Below are 13,314 nucleotides of genomic sequence, written 5' to 3' on the forward strand. Positions count from 1 at the left end.
CTTTGGCATCCAGAGGATGAACCATCCCATGGCCAACCACTGTTATCTTGCCCTTACCAAAATCACATGCAGGTGCTGTTCCCACATATGACTAAAAACTACATTGTTCAGGTAGGCTTCACAATTTGGGATATCGCCTAGCACAATATTCATAAGTCGCTGAAAGGTTGAAGGTGCATTTTTGAGACCAAAAGGCACAACTGTGTACTGCAGGAATTTATCAGCGGTGGCAAAAGCTGAGGCATGAGGGGTAAGCGGCACCTCCCAAAAACCCTTTAGGAGGTTGAGCTTGCTCATAAAATTAGCAGGTCCTATCTTTTGATGCGGTCCTCCATGCGAGGCATAGGGAACAAATCCTGCACTGTAATATCATTCACTTTATGATAATCCTTGCAAAAGCTAAAGGTTCATTCAGGTTTTGGAACCAGGAGATAGGGCAACACCAAGGGCTGCTACTGTGGATGGCTAAACCATTATGAAGCAAGTATGTTGCTTCCTGTTTCAACAAAGCACATTTACAAGGATTTACTTGATATGGATGTTTTATTAGAGGGTGTGAGCCTGCATCTATATAATGCTAAACAACAGAAGTACACAAAGGAGTATCAGAAAAGAGTGATGATTATCTCTTAATCAGAGCAAGGAGGTCATTCTGAGCTGAGGGTGACAAGTCTGACAATTTTTCTGGGAGACATTGTAGGGCTTCTGAATTGGGTAGACGTGTACACCGTAGACAGTTGCAAGCCAGATGTAACCCATCTTGCTCTGGTGAATACTCAACAGCAACCATAACTGTAGCTAGGGTATGAGGGGTTGATGATGACAAGAAAACAGGACACTAACACATTCAGTCCCCATCCACATTGAAATGCACATCCACGTAGTTTTCTATGTGTACAATTATCGACATAATTTAGCAGAAAAATCACAAAGTGGAAGTGGTAGCTCAGTGGTTAAAGAGCTTGACTTGTAATTGGAAGGTTGACAGTACAAGCCCAACCACCACCAAGTTACCAGTATAGGGCCCCTGAGCAAGGCCCTTAACCCTCATTTGCTCAAAGTTGTATTCAGTCAAAACTGTAAGTTGCTTTGGAAAAAAGCATCAGCTAAATGCTCTACATGTAAAAGGGAACACTAGTCCTGGGACTGGATCACAACCACTGGCCATATAAAACTTTCAGTGGGCTGTGCACTGTGTATCTGAAAAGCAAAGCATTAGGGCTGAACCCCAAAGACATTTGAACAGTGTCATGGATAGCAAAAAAGAAGCAGAGGAACACGTTCATCCCAGTATTTATCATACTCAACACAGTAAGACCTCAGCATATTTTTAAAAGTCTGATGGAACCTTTTCAATGCACCTTGAGGGTGATTTGCACTGGAGAGGTGGTGTTGGATATTTAACTCACGTGTTACTTGGGTGAATAGGTTTGAGGTGAAATTAGTCCCTCTGTCAGATTGGATACATTTAGGTAGGCCAAAGGTAATACAGAATGTAATCAAAGCTTTATTACAGCTTTAGATTTAAGTTAAGACACAGGGATTGCTTCTGGGTATTTAGTGGTGGTACACATTAAAGTCAACAAGTAGCAAGGTCCTGCCTGCGTCTTTGGCAGAGGCCCTACAGAATCTAAGAGAACTCATTCAAACGGTTCACCAACCACAGGAATTGGAACCAAAGGTGCAGGGGGGATAACCTGGTATGGTTTCCCAAGCAGTTGGTATGTATGGCAAGATTGACAGATTGACAGTAGTTAACTATCTCTTTTCAAATTGACGGCCAAATTTTTTTTTCCAAAATTCATTGTGTGGTCTTTCACACATCCAGGTGACTTGACAATGGATGATCATGAGCTAAAAATAAAATATGGGCACAGCATTTATCTGGAGCCACTATTTTCATGATTGCATTCCACTCTTCACTAGGGTCAGTCAAAGACCACTTCCACATTAAAACTTAATTTTCAATGTAATACTTTCAATAGCATGTAGCTTCTTTTCCCTTTTTTTTAATCTGTGAGGTTGAAGCAATGTAAAAGGGTGCTGTTGGCTCTCTGAGTCACAGCCAACTCCTTTTGCAAAATGAGATCTGGCATGTTCGGATCAGGAACAACAGGCACGTTTTCTTCAGATACTGCAAACACAGGGGCTTCATCACCCACTTGCTTTACTTTTCTATGCTTGAGGTCTATTTATAAAACTTATATTTGCTCAAAAAACAATCCCAAATTACTGATGCAATCCCTCTAGGTCATTTTACTTTATTAGGATTTCATATTGGAATAAATATTTTTATTTACTGCTTATTAAAATGTTTTTATATTATTAATTTTTATATTGTTAATTGTTTTATATATATATATATATATATATATATATATATATATATATATATATAGAGAGAGAGAGAGAGAGAGAGAGAGAGAGAGAGAGAGAGAGTTTATAATGATCAAAGTAGTATAGTTGACTTTTACACCATGATCATAAAGCCCACAAACATGATACGAAGTTTCAATAGGAAGAGATATATATACACAGCCAAATGGACAGGATTGGGCTAGTTTCTAACTGCAAATAAATTTGAAATTGGGAATCAGGGAAATTGGAAAAATATAAGTGCTAGAGTGATTTTACATTATGACAGCAAAAAAAGGTGGGAGGTGTGAACCCTAAAAGCAGAATGACTTTTCAAAATAAGCTTTATGCAGTGTGGTGAAGAAATAGCAGACTAGAAGGTGCAAACCGTCTGTGTCCTGAAATAAATGCATTTCTAGGAGTAAACAAATTTTTTAATTTGTAAACAATTTTTATATGGACTGTGCTTTTTTAAATACAATTTTTAATTATTTTATGCAATTCTTTTAAAAAGCACACGTTGTAATGTTTCTAATACTGTAGATATCTAATTTGCAAATGAGATATTTCTGTAGGTTTCCTTCCAACCTTTATTTTGAAATCTATTGCCCACCACGAGCGGAAGTCGATCCTGATTTAACGTTGATGCGCATGTCTGTCACAGTTGTTTGTTTTCTATGGACGTAAATACACTGACACTATAACGTACTGTCTGATCTGATGAAAGATTCTGGTAATTTTCAAACCTTTCTGTTTACACTCAAACAGGTAAATAGCTTGGTGACGAAGCTTTTGATTACTTCCAGACTAATGTTATATGGTTTTATAGGTCTGTGAGACAAAAGCTTGCGGTGCAGCCTTCCATGCCTTACGAATGTGATCAAGGCACAAGAAAAGTGATGTCAACGGTAGATTCACTTTTAGATCTGTGAGTAACATTTTCTAGTTATAGCCAGTCTAACATTATTGTACATGAACGGGGTACAACAAACATTGACCTGACGTTATTAGGTTCTCTAGTAGTGGTTGATAAAACACCGACGAAAAAATCGTGAGTACCGAAACAGAATCTCTTCACAGGAGCGCTGTCAGGGTAGCTCAATATGTTGACGTCTACAGCGACTGTATCAGAACTTTGCCGTGTAACGTGAAGGACAAGCTGATTCGAATAATGACGTCTAAAGGCACGGTCACCGATTTAAATATAAGACAGGTAAATATATCGGTTGCTATCGTCCAGCTGTTCTGCTGGACGTATAATAATTTTCAGATTTACCACAGTTTATTCAGTGCTCGCTGGGTCTGTTATCTTTCTCTCACGTTCATTGGCCTGTTTACAGGTCCTGCATGAAGGAATTCGCACATTACAACTTGAGAACTGCAAGGTTTCAGACTCTACACTTAAACAAATCCATTGTCGGCAATTAAGGACTATAATACTTAGAAGATGTATACACATCACATCAGAAGGTAGGTTGTATTAATTAACAGCTACTGTGTAATACATTGCACAAATGAATGTACTTTTTTAAAGACAAAAACAAACCAATAATACTAAATTGGTAATATGTGCTCTAGGTCTCAAGGCCTTGGCATCCCACTGCCCATGTCTTCAAGTAGTTGATCTCACTGAGTGTCCAGCTGTAACTGATTTGGGAGTCCAGGCTCTGGCACGTAACTGCAAGTGGCTAGAGGTTATTTCTCTCGGGAGATGCACGGCAATCACTGATATAGCCTTGATTGAACTAGGAACCAACTGTAGGTTTCTGTACAGCATCTATTTTTGTGGGACAGAGGTAATTAAAATAATTTTGATTAACTGAACTAGTGATCCTACCTGGTCATTTGTGAAACTTTTGATAGCAAAAGTATTTTAAAATTTGTTGTAAAGTTAGTTTGTACAACTGTGCAATGCCACACTCAGCAAATCCTTAAAAGTTCACTGAATTGTCATAGATTTAGCACTGGAAACAGCTCTATAACAATCATACTGGAATTAAGAGTTGGCAATGGCAAGAAATAAGAAACAAATGTTCCTTGACTTTGTTTTTGTTGCCCATCTTATCACACACACACAAATTTTATATTAAATCAGGTTTTAAAAAGTCTCACCAAAGCACATTGGTACACAAAATGGGAGGAGTCCTAGAGCAAAAAGCATCATAGTGTGTAAGAAAAATGCCCCTATTTTCCTTCACCTGTCCCTCTGGTCCCACCATATGCGCTGCCTGGTCTGGTTGTCTTTCCTCAGGGCCCTGGGGCATGTTTCTCAGAGATGCTAAAAGGCAATCACACTTTTTTCAGAGAAACATGAGCATATATACAGTGGTGTGAAAATGTGTTTGGCCGCTTCCTGATGTCTTATTTTTTTTGCATGTTTGTCACACTTAAATGTTTCAGATCTTTGTCTAATATTTGTTTGATGATAACACAAGTAAACACAAAATGCAGTTTTTAAATGAAGCTTTTTATTATCAAGGAAAAAAATCCAAACCTACATGGCCCTATGTGGAAAAAGTGATTTACCCCCCCCCCAATTAACTGTGGTTTATCACATCTTTGCAAAGCTGAATTCAATTTCTCTAGCCATACCCAAGCCTGATTACTGCCACACCTGTTCTCAATCAAGAAATCACTTAAATAGGACCTGCCTGACAAAGTGACGTAGACCAAAAGATCCTCAAAAGCTAGATGGCATGCTGCAATCCAAAGAAATTCAGGAACAAATGAGATACAAAGTAATTGAGCTCTATCAGTCTTGAAAAGGTTATAAAGCCATTTCTAAAGCTTTGGGACTCCAGCAAACCACAGCAAGAGACATTATCTACAAATGGTGAAAACATGGAACAGTGGTGAACCTTCCCAGGGGTGGCTGGCTGGCTGACTAAAATTATCCCAAGAGCACAGTGATGACTCATCCAAGAGGTCACAAAAGACCCCACAACATCCAAAGAACTGCAGGCCTCACTTGCCTTAGTTAAGGTCAGTGTTCATGACTCCACCATAAGAAAGAGACTGGGCAAAAATGGCCTGCATGGCAGAGTTCCAAGATGAAAACCACTGGTGAGCACCAAGAACATAAAGGCTTGTCTCAGTTCTGCCAGAAGACATCTTGATGATCCCCAAGACTTTTGGGGGAAAATACTCTGTGGTCTAATGAGACAAAAGTTGCATCTTCTGCAAAGATGACTGGGCCAAAATTCCTCCACAGTGCTGTAAAAGCCTCATTGCCAGTTATTGCAAATGACTGATTGCAGTTGTTGCTGCTAAGGGTGGCCCAACCAGTTATTAGGTTTAGGGGGCAATCACTTTCACACAGGGCCATGTAGGTTTGGATCCCCCCCCCCCCCCCCCCCAATAATAAAAACCTTTTTTTATTTAAAACAAAACTGCATTTTGTGTTTACTTGCTTTGTCTAATATTAAAATTTGTTTGATCTGAAACATTTAAGTGACAAACAAGCAAAAGAAATAAGATATTAGGAAGGGGGCAAACATTTTCACACCACTGTATATGGCAAACCAGATGATTAAGTGGAAATATCCAAATGACAGCTGGTGCAACATGTTCAGATGTGATAGAATATGCAGTATCAAAAATGAGGCCACTGTCTGTCAGTAGCTTAAACCATATTTGACATATCTTATCCCTTATCTAAGAATAGGCATGCTAACATGACACAGGAGAGATCTTTAATACAGCTGTATAAGGAAAAAAAAACCACAGAAAAGGGAGTTGCATTGTAGGAAACTATATCAGTGTTAAGATTATCTTAAATGAAAGAGAGAGAGTGTTCATGTGAAACCTGCTCTACCATTTAAAGATGACTGTGTTCTTATACTTTTGGGAATCCCAGCCCAGATGAATAGCAGAGTGACGTTAAATATATGTGTCAGTAAAGGACAATTGCAACATTATTTATCTAGTTTAATTTTTATACTTGTATTCAAAATAATGACATAGAGACAATGTATTTAGTTTCTTGTATGAGCAATTTAAAATGATCTGTTTATAAGAGGGCCCTTGTTTGTTAATTTTCATAATGGGTTCATTACTCTCATCAACTGAAGAAAAGACATATTAATACCATTTATCCTCGAAATTGGATAAAAAAAAAGATAGTGTTGTCATAGCAGTTACTCTAGCTTTCTGCTGAGGTTTGGACCAAAGGCAGTAATATTAGTGTTTAACAGATCAGAGGAATTCAAGACAAAAATTTTAATCTAAAACTACATATCAATTTCACTTTTATTAAAACATTTCACATTAGTTCTTAAAATATTTCTAGACATGACACTTGACACTTGGTTTATGTTTAAAGCTGAAATGGCTATAAATGATTAATTTCTCTGCTTTTCCTTTAATTTATGCAGCATCAATTTAAATTATTTTAAATTTTCAAGTAGTACTTCAGATTGGAATTATTATTGCAGACATTTTGTTCAGATTTCCCCAAAACTGGTTTTGTCTGTGTGGATTAAGTTATAAATAGTATTTTTCTGTCTATAGTAACTGTCTTTCAAACTAACATATACTTGGGTTCTGATAGGTCACTGATGAAGGTGTTATTGGTCTTGCAACTGGAGTGTGCTGCCAAAGCCTAAAGGTAGTGTGTGTGTGTGTGTGTGTGTGTGTGTGTGTGTGTGTGTTCGTTCGTTCGTTCGTTCATTAGTGTTCATCTAATACAAAAGTATGGAATACCACTAAAAATGTTGACTGTTCCGACTGAAAAGTAGACAGAGAAATAAATTCTCTACTGTTTTGCTGCTAGAAGCACACCATAAACCAATATAAAGAATAAAATTTGTGCTTGGGATGGATGTACTCAGTGCCTTGCAGAGTATTAAGAAGTGTCAGGATGTTTTCAAGGAATTCATATTGCAGTCTTCACTATAGTATTTAATATGTTACTATAATTACATAAGCCAAGTGCAGAGAAACACTTATTTTATATATCCTCGTTCTCTTAAATTAAGATCTTGGTACATTTATTCCCAAACAGGAGTTACGAATGATACGATGTCGTAATTTGACAGACAATGCTGTGGCTGCTGTTCTTTCAAATTGTGTCAACATTAGGATATTCAACTTTCATGGATGTCCTCTTATTACAGGTATGTTGTAAGATCTACTATTATTTTAATCCATCTTGTTTCAGGTTTAATTACCTGTAACATATTCTTTTGAATGCATGTCTCTACTGGATCCAACAAAAATTTTTACATTTTCCTTTAGATAGATCCAGGGAAGCACTCCATAACTTTATTGGGCCAAATAAGATCGAGCAGGTCTCCTGGACTGTGTATGAGTAAGTGTGTGGTTCTGAAGGTTCTGAACCATCTGAAACATTGTACAGCAGTTTCCATTTACGCAAGTTTCCATTTAAAGTTAGTCATATTATTTCAGTACATACATGTAGAAAAGAGGTATCATTAGGTACTGGGGAACAAAACTTGTAAATTAAGTTTTGTTTGAAGAAATCAAAGAAGGCATAGTTTCTACTACATTTTTCTGAAGACTTCTGAAAAGCATAAGGCCTTATCTAAGGCCTCCTTAGATGTGTTCAGAGCTGCTGAACAGTGAATTTCTTTACTTAACTGTCTAAAAAATTTGAAAGCAAATAACAGATAAAATTGCCATCTTATGTCAGTGTAGATTTGATCTAATTTCAGTGATGTGGATATGTCATATTTGCTAATTTGAGAATTTTTGCACATTTATCTACTCTAATTCAAAATTGTATTTTGGTTTTGTATTGATATTGATGTATTAAAATAATTATTATTTATAATGTCTATATCTTAATGGATGTATTGGTAAAGAGAAAAAGGGCCATTAAAATAACACATTTATCAAATGGATCTTGAAATATGGCAGAAATCTAACATTCAGTCAAAGTAAAAGTGTTGAAACAAAATTAATAAATAATAAGGGAATAGTTTTATCATATTCTAATACATTACGGTCCCTTTATCTGAGTCTTGAAGATTTTAAACTCTTATACTATTGTGTGTGTATGGGAAAGTAATTTAAAACATAAATCAAGCAACCACTATATACAAATGGGGTCATCAATTATGAAAACAAATTGAAATATGAAGTTAGCAAAAAAGCCTAAGGAGTTCAAAGAATTGTTGAAAATGGTTTAAAGAACTTAACGTTTGACAAGATTCAGTTGGATATTTTGATTATTTATGTGATATTTATGCTTAAACTATCTCTTGTATATATTGAAACATGGATTTGTGACCGTTTGTACTCCTGATCTTAACCTCAGCTAAAACTGCGTCTGATTTCCTTTCTTTTGTGACCACAGAACCTATTTACACCTTGCATTAACATGTTGATTGGATCACATTTGGATTTCACTGCAGCATGAAATGAAAACCCAGACGTAAACACATCTAAGACGCATTGTGAGCCGATCACTCAAACCACATTCGGAGGTGGTCAAAGACGAATCTTGATTGCAATTAATACAAGTGTAAACGGAATAATAATTAATTCATACAAGTGCAAACGTAAATACAGCTGCCCAACAGTCTTCGACATCGCAGACGGGGCTGACAAAGAATTTTAACCAACAATTCGCCAAGTATAGCAAGCTAGCTAACTTGGATAATGGTAAACATTAATCGGAACATATTTTTAATTAGCGATAACATTATTAGCTAATTTAATTTAGATAACGATAAGCCCACTTATGTGGTTAGCATTACAAAAAGCCGTTCGTAAAATGGATTCACTGTCTTTTGGTAAAAAAACAAAATTAGTCATATTAACCAAAAATGTCAGTTGTTTAATTATTCTGTATATATACATGCTTTTCATCAACTTTTTTCGCTTGGCAAACACCTCCGCCCACCACGAAGCTTCTGGCCCGCTTTGCCCAACCAGGGGCTTGTCTGCAGGGCTGCAGCTGGATGGACGATTTCTGATCGTATTTACACTGGAAATAGCCCGCAAGGAACTTTCCAGGAAAAAAAAATGGAAACGGTGTGTAAATCCAGATATGAAACACGTTAATGCATGGTGTAAACAGTGTCAACAGGTTAGAAACCTAAAAGTAGACAACATCATCTGTCTGAGCTGTGTGCCCTGCTGCAAATGTAATGAATCCCTGTATCCTTTTGACCTTTGTATCTGTTGGCATAAATAAAACGTGCAGATTAAGAGCGGTTACGCTGTGCTTTATTTATTTATTTATATATATATATATATATATATATATATATATAAAATACATGAAAAAAAATACATTTTGTTCCTGAAACATGATTGCAGATCTAAAATCTAAATGTAAAGTATGAATAAATATATAAAGTATACCTCCAGATCCACAGAAAAGTGCTCATTCCTATCCCCTCACTGAAAGCCTATATGGGGTGACAGACTAGAATGACAAGGAATTAATTTCAGGGGCGACGATGAAAAGAACTAGCTAATGGCCATGTAAAAGTAAACTGACAAGTGCAACACAGCACTAGACAACTATTACAATAGAAGCAGTTGTAGTGTTCAGTTTGTCATTTCATTATTTATGGTATTATCTACCACTTGCCACATTAAAAACATTAACAGGAATAGGAGATAAAATACTATTATGGCTGTTTTGTTTTTGACTTGTTTAATGAAAATGAAAAGTTGACAATTGTTTTTAACATTTACATGACTGAACTACATTGCTAGTTCAGTTAGCTGGTGTTAATTTTACTGCTGGACAGTAAAATGTGAATAATCAAACTAAGGGACATGTTTATTTGACTGCTGGGACTTGAGTTCACAAATATGAAATAAAGAGTCTGAGGAATCTCAAGGAGATCTGGATATACATTTTTAAATTGATTAAATATGGCAAGTCCTAGTTTTGGTTCACTTGCCGTTCGGCAAAATGTAAGGGCAATTAAACACTAAAGACACATCACTATTTGCTGCACCTTAATATAGGCAAATGACGATGCTATGTATGGTTACTTGTCTCTTCCACCTCAGTTCATAGGTGTCTTATTTGTGTATAGCCTTAAAATAAAGTTTTGGTTTGGAGATTTATTACATTCTTCAAGTCTACATGAAAAGCAGTTTATCCTTGAACATGCAGATGATGCAAATGATCTTCATATGCCATGTATTCTCTCATTATGGGTTAACTGTGCTATCATTTTTTCAAAGAGAAAATGCACAAAGTAACACATTCAGGGATGCCAATAAGTGTTTTTTTTTTTTTTTTTAAAGGAACATAACTACATGTTATGAAGGTACAAATTATAAATACTTTGTCTTTTCCTAAATTCATTTGCCATAAACAATGTTCATAGCATTAATATTCAGGGTTTAATGTGTATATTAAATAAATAATAGTAAATATTGATGACACATCAACAGTGCTTTTGTGTGTAATAACCTTAGAAAGGTAAGTAATGCCAGACTGTGCTACTTGTCAGTCCATAATTTTCCTCTTTGACTGAGTTGGGTAACTCAAACTCTGCCTGTTTATGCAGCAGTGTTTTGATGTTATGGTTCTCAAACTGAGCTCGTCCTGGGTCTCCAATGAGGATCTGTGTTCCATGGATCTTAATACACGTCTGGAGCCAGTTATGTAGGCTGTCTGCAAGAGATTCATCATAGAACATGTCTCCCAACAGGATGAGGTCCCACTTCTCCGGTTCTGATCCAATCATGTTCTCTGTCACACAAGGCAAGGGATCTAATCCATTCAGTTCACAGTTTATCTGTGTGGCACTTGTAGCAACTGCAAAGAAAAAAACTGAAGTCATTCAGGCATCAGATGAACTTGAGTTATGCAGAATGTTTGCATTAAATAACTTAACATTTACATGGTAAAGTAGACTGAGATATCTTGTTTAAGAAAATCTTGAAAATAAATGTCTCACTTGGATCTATGTCATTGGCCACTACATGCATAGCCCCAGTGAGTTTGGCAGCAATAGCAGAGGCTCCACAGCCACATCCAAGATCTAATACTCTTCGGCCTCCTGATACTTCTGGGTTGTTTAGGAGATACCTGAAAATAGGAAACGGAGTGAAACACAATTAGAAGTAATATGCTTTTGGACAGGTAAACACTGAGTCTGTGTCAGAAGAGAATGCAGTCCACCTTCAAAAACAATTTAGAATGTGGCATTTAAATTCCATATATGGTGTTTGACATCAAAATCTCTGTGCTAAGAATAATGCTTTTCTCGAACTATGTTGAACTAAATCACATTTAAAATTTAAAACTGAGTCTAAAGCTTAACTCAGTGGTTAAAGTACTTGCTTTATAATCCAAAGGTTGCTGGTTCAAATCCCACCACTACCAAGTTACCACTGTTAGGCCCCTGAACAAGGCCCTTAACCCTCAATTGTTCAAGCTGTACTCACTCATAATTTTAAGTCGCTTTGGATAAAAGCGTCAGATAAATGTAAATTTTAAAGAAGAATCTTGTGGCTTCATGCTTATACTCCTGCTATACTATTACAACAAATCATAGCTGAAGCTGCTGTTCTTACCTGAAACATATATTCAGTATGAGTCCTAATAATGACTGTAAGGCTCCGTATGAATCCTACGGTACTCTGAACAGAAAATTCTAGTTCATTACTTCAGACTGGGGCCTAATTTTTGGTGGCAGCGAAAATGATACGTAGTTAGACATACACGTAGCAGGTAGTTACCTGGATAATGCTTGTCCCCCGGGCCAATATATAGCCCAAAACGGCTCAGGGAAAGGCCACAATTCTGGCTTCTCGGTCCAAAAACGGCATTTCGTTGTAAAAAGTCTTAATGAGATCTCTGGTGTTAAACTATTACCTTTGACTATTTCCGTATTTTCTTCAATAAAACGCCTTACATCCTGCTTTAATTTACAGTTGTGTAGCGTTATATATTGGCGAAAACTAAACACTTTTCTCAGAATTGGATTCTTGATGTGCAAGGCCATAAATAATATTCGTTTCATATCAGAAGCTATCTTAAGTCACGTCACCATAGAATAAGCAAAAGACACGAGACGTTCAACTCAACGCAACAGCCGTCGATCAACAAATATCAGTTTTATTATTTCGACCAGCTAAGAGCGTCAAGTGAAAATCTTTTCGCCACATGATATATGAGCATGCGCAAATGTGGTTTACGTGCGCGTGACCTCAACCACATCGGGTGCGTTCGGGTAAAACGTGCTGCGCAGATTCTGTCTCAAAATTGTCCTCAGTACTGCAAATCACCTTCTAGCGAAATTCAGTGTCGTCCTCTTTTTTTTAGTTGCTCCATTTGATTATCAAGTAATACCAAGGCTCCAACACGTAGTCTTTTTGGCTACATAAATCAGGGAAATCTTTGTCCACCAGAATGCGAGGTATTCCCATTTGGTTTTTATTCTTGTTCTGTTTAATTGCTCCAGTTATATTTATTAACTTTTCCGACACCAGGTGCACTTTCAATTTCAAAAATAAACATATGGGATCAATATTTTTATGTGAAGTATTGATTCACTAAGCAAATGTCAGGAACAGAAGTATTGATACCATAAGTATGGCTCTAACCATCTCTACCATGGTCCTTAGAGTTGCTGAGGTCCACACTAAACTGATATGTAAGACGTTCATAAGGAACTATGAGTATGACAACAAGAGTGACCTTTGAAATAATGTTTTCTTTCTTCATTGTTCATTTGATTTGTTGTCTGCTTCGTTTGTGACTGGTATCTATGAGCAGATATGTCATATCAAAGTGTATATAAGGCTTCATTTTTTCTGGTTAGATGTGATGGTTAAGCTCTGAAGGAAAATGTATAATTTGGGCAACTGCTGCTTTAGTTGAGTGCTCACATAATTAACTAGCAATATAACTAAGACCAAATGAAGAAATTAAACCTTGCAGACAGAAGTAGCATGATCACAGTGAATGTCATCACATACACTGAATGGGATATGACTTTTAAAGTTGCCTTATAGTCCTTG

At 36.7% G+C, this 13,314-nt stretch overlaps 2 protein-coding genes across 3 annotated transcripts; one reads left to right on the forward strand and one right to left on the reverse strand.

Annotated features, from left to right (window-relative positions):
• Positions 1–2,983: 2,983 nt before the first annotated feature.
• On the forward strand, positions 2,984–9,533 carry amn1 (antagonist of mitotic exit network 1 homolog (S. cerevisiae)). Of its 2 annotated transcripts, none has more exons than XM_027018402.2 (8): positions 2,984–3,088; positions 3,185–3,283; positions 3,436–3,568; positions 3,696–3,825; positions 3,934–4,151; positions 6,905–6,961; positions 7,358–7,469; positions 7,591–9,533. In XM_027018402.2, exons 2-8 carry the CDS (start codon positions 3,219–3,221, stop codon positions 7,665–7,667), a joined length of 792 nt encoding a protein of 263 aa, XP_026874203.1. In that variant the 5' UTR covers positions 2,984–3,088; positions 3,185–3,218; the 3' UTR covers positions 7,668–9,533. The 2 variants fall into 2 exon arrangements, with proteins under 2 accessions (XP_026874203.1, XP_026874204.1); XM_027018403.2 differs by having other exon boundaries at positions 3,934–4,049.
• A 111-nt stretch (positions 9,534–9,644) lies between these two features.
• Positions 9,645–12,463, reverse strand: etfbkmt (electron transfer flavoprotein subunit beta lysine methyltransferase). Its single transcript, XM_035523484.1, has 3 exons — positions 12,031–12,463; positions 11,247–11,377; positions 9,645–11,104 (listed from the first exon to the last, which is right to left on the reverse strand). Exons 1-3 carry the CDS (start codon positions 12,312–12,314, stop codon positions 10,758–10,760), a joined length of 762 nt encoding a protein of 253 aa, XP_035379377.1. The 5' UTR covers positions 12,315–12,463; the 3' UTR covers positions 9,645–10,757.
• Between the last annotated feature and the right edge of the window lie 851 nt (positions 12,464–13,314).

The sequence above is a fragment of the Electrophorus electricus genome, chromosome 2 (genome assembly GCF_013358815.1).
Source record: "Electrophorus electricus isolate fEleEle1 chromosome 2, fEleEle1.pri, whole genome shotgun sequence".
Taxonomy (NCBI): domain Eukaryota; kingdom Metazoa; phylum Chordata; class Actinopteri; order Gymnotiformes; family Gymnotidae; genus Electrophorus; species Electrophorus electricus.

Bases quoted from the DNA above. Each gene is read 5' to 3' on its own strand.
- amn1 (XM_027018402.2), top strand. From the start codon at position 3,219: ATGCCTTACGAATGTGATCAAGGCACAAGAAAAGTGATGTCAACGGTA. The intron at 3,284-3,435 runs GTGAGTAACATT...ATCTCTTCACAG, and splicing joins GTAGATTCACTTTTAGATCT to GAGCGCTGTCAGGGTAGCTC. The intron at 7,470-7,590 runs GTATGTTGTAAG...ATTTTCCTTTAG, and splicing joins TGGATGTCCTCTTATTACAG to ATAGATCCAGGGAAGCACTC.
- etfbkmt (XM_035523484.1), bottom strand. From the start codon at position 12,314: ATGAAACGAATATTATTTATGGCCTTGCACATCAAGAATCCAATTCTG. The intron at 11,378-12,030 runs GTAACTACCTGC...TCCTATTTTCAG, and splicing joins GGGGGACAAGCATTATCCAG to GTATCTCCTAAACAACCCAG. The intron at 11,105-11,246 runs GTGAGACATTTA...TTTTCTTTGCAG, and splicing joins GGCCAATGACATAGATCCAA to TTGCTACAAGTGCCACACAG.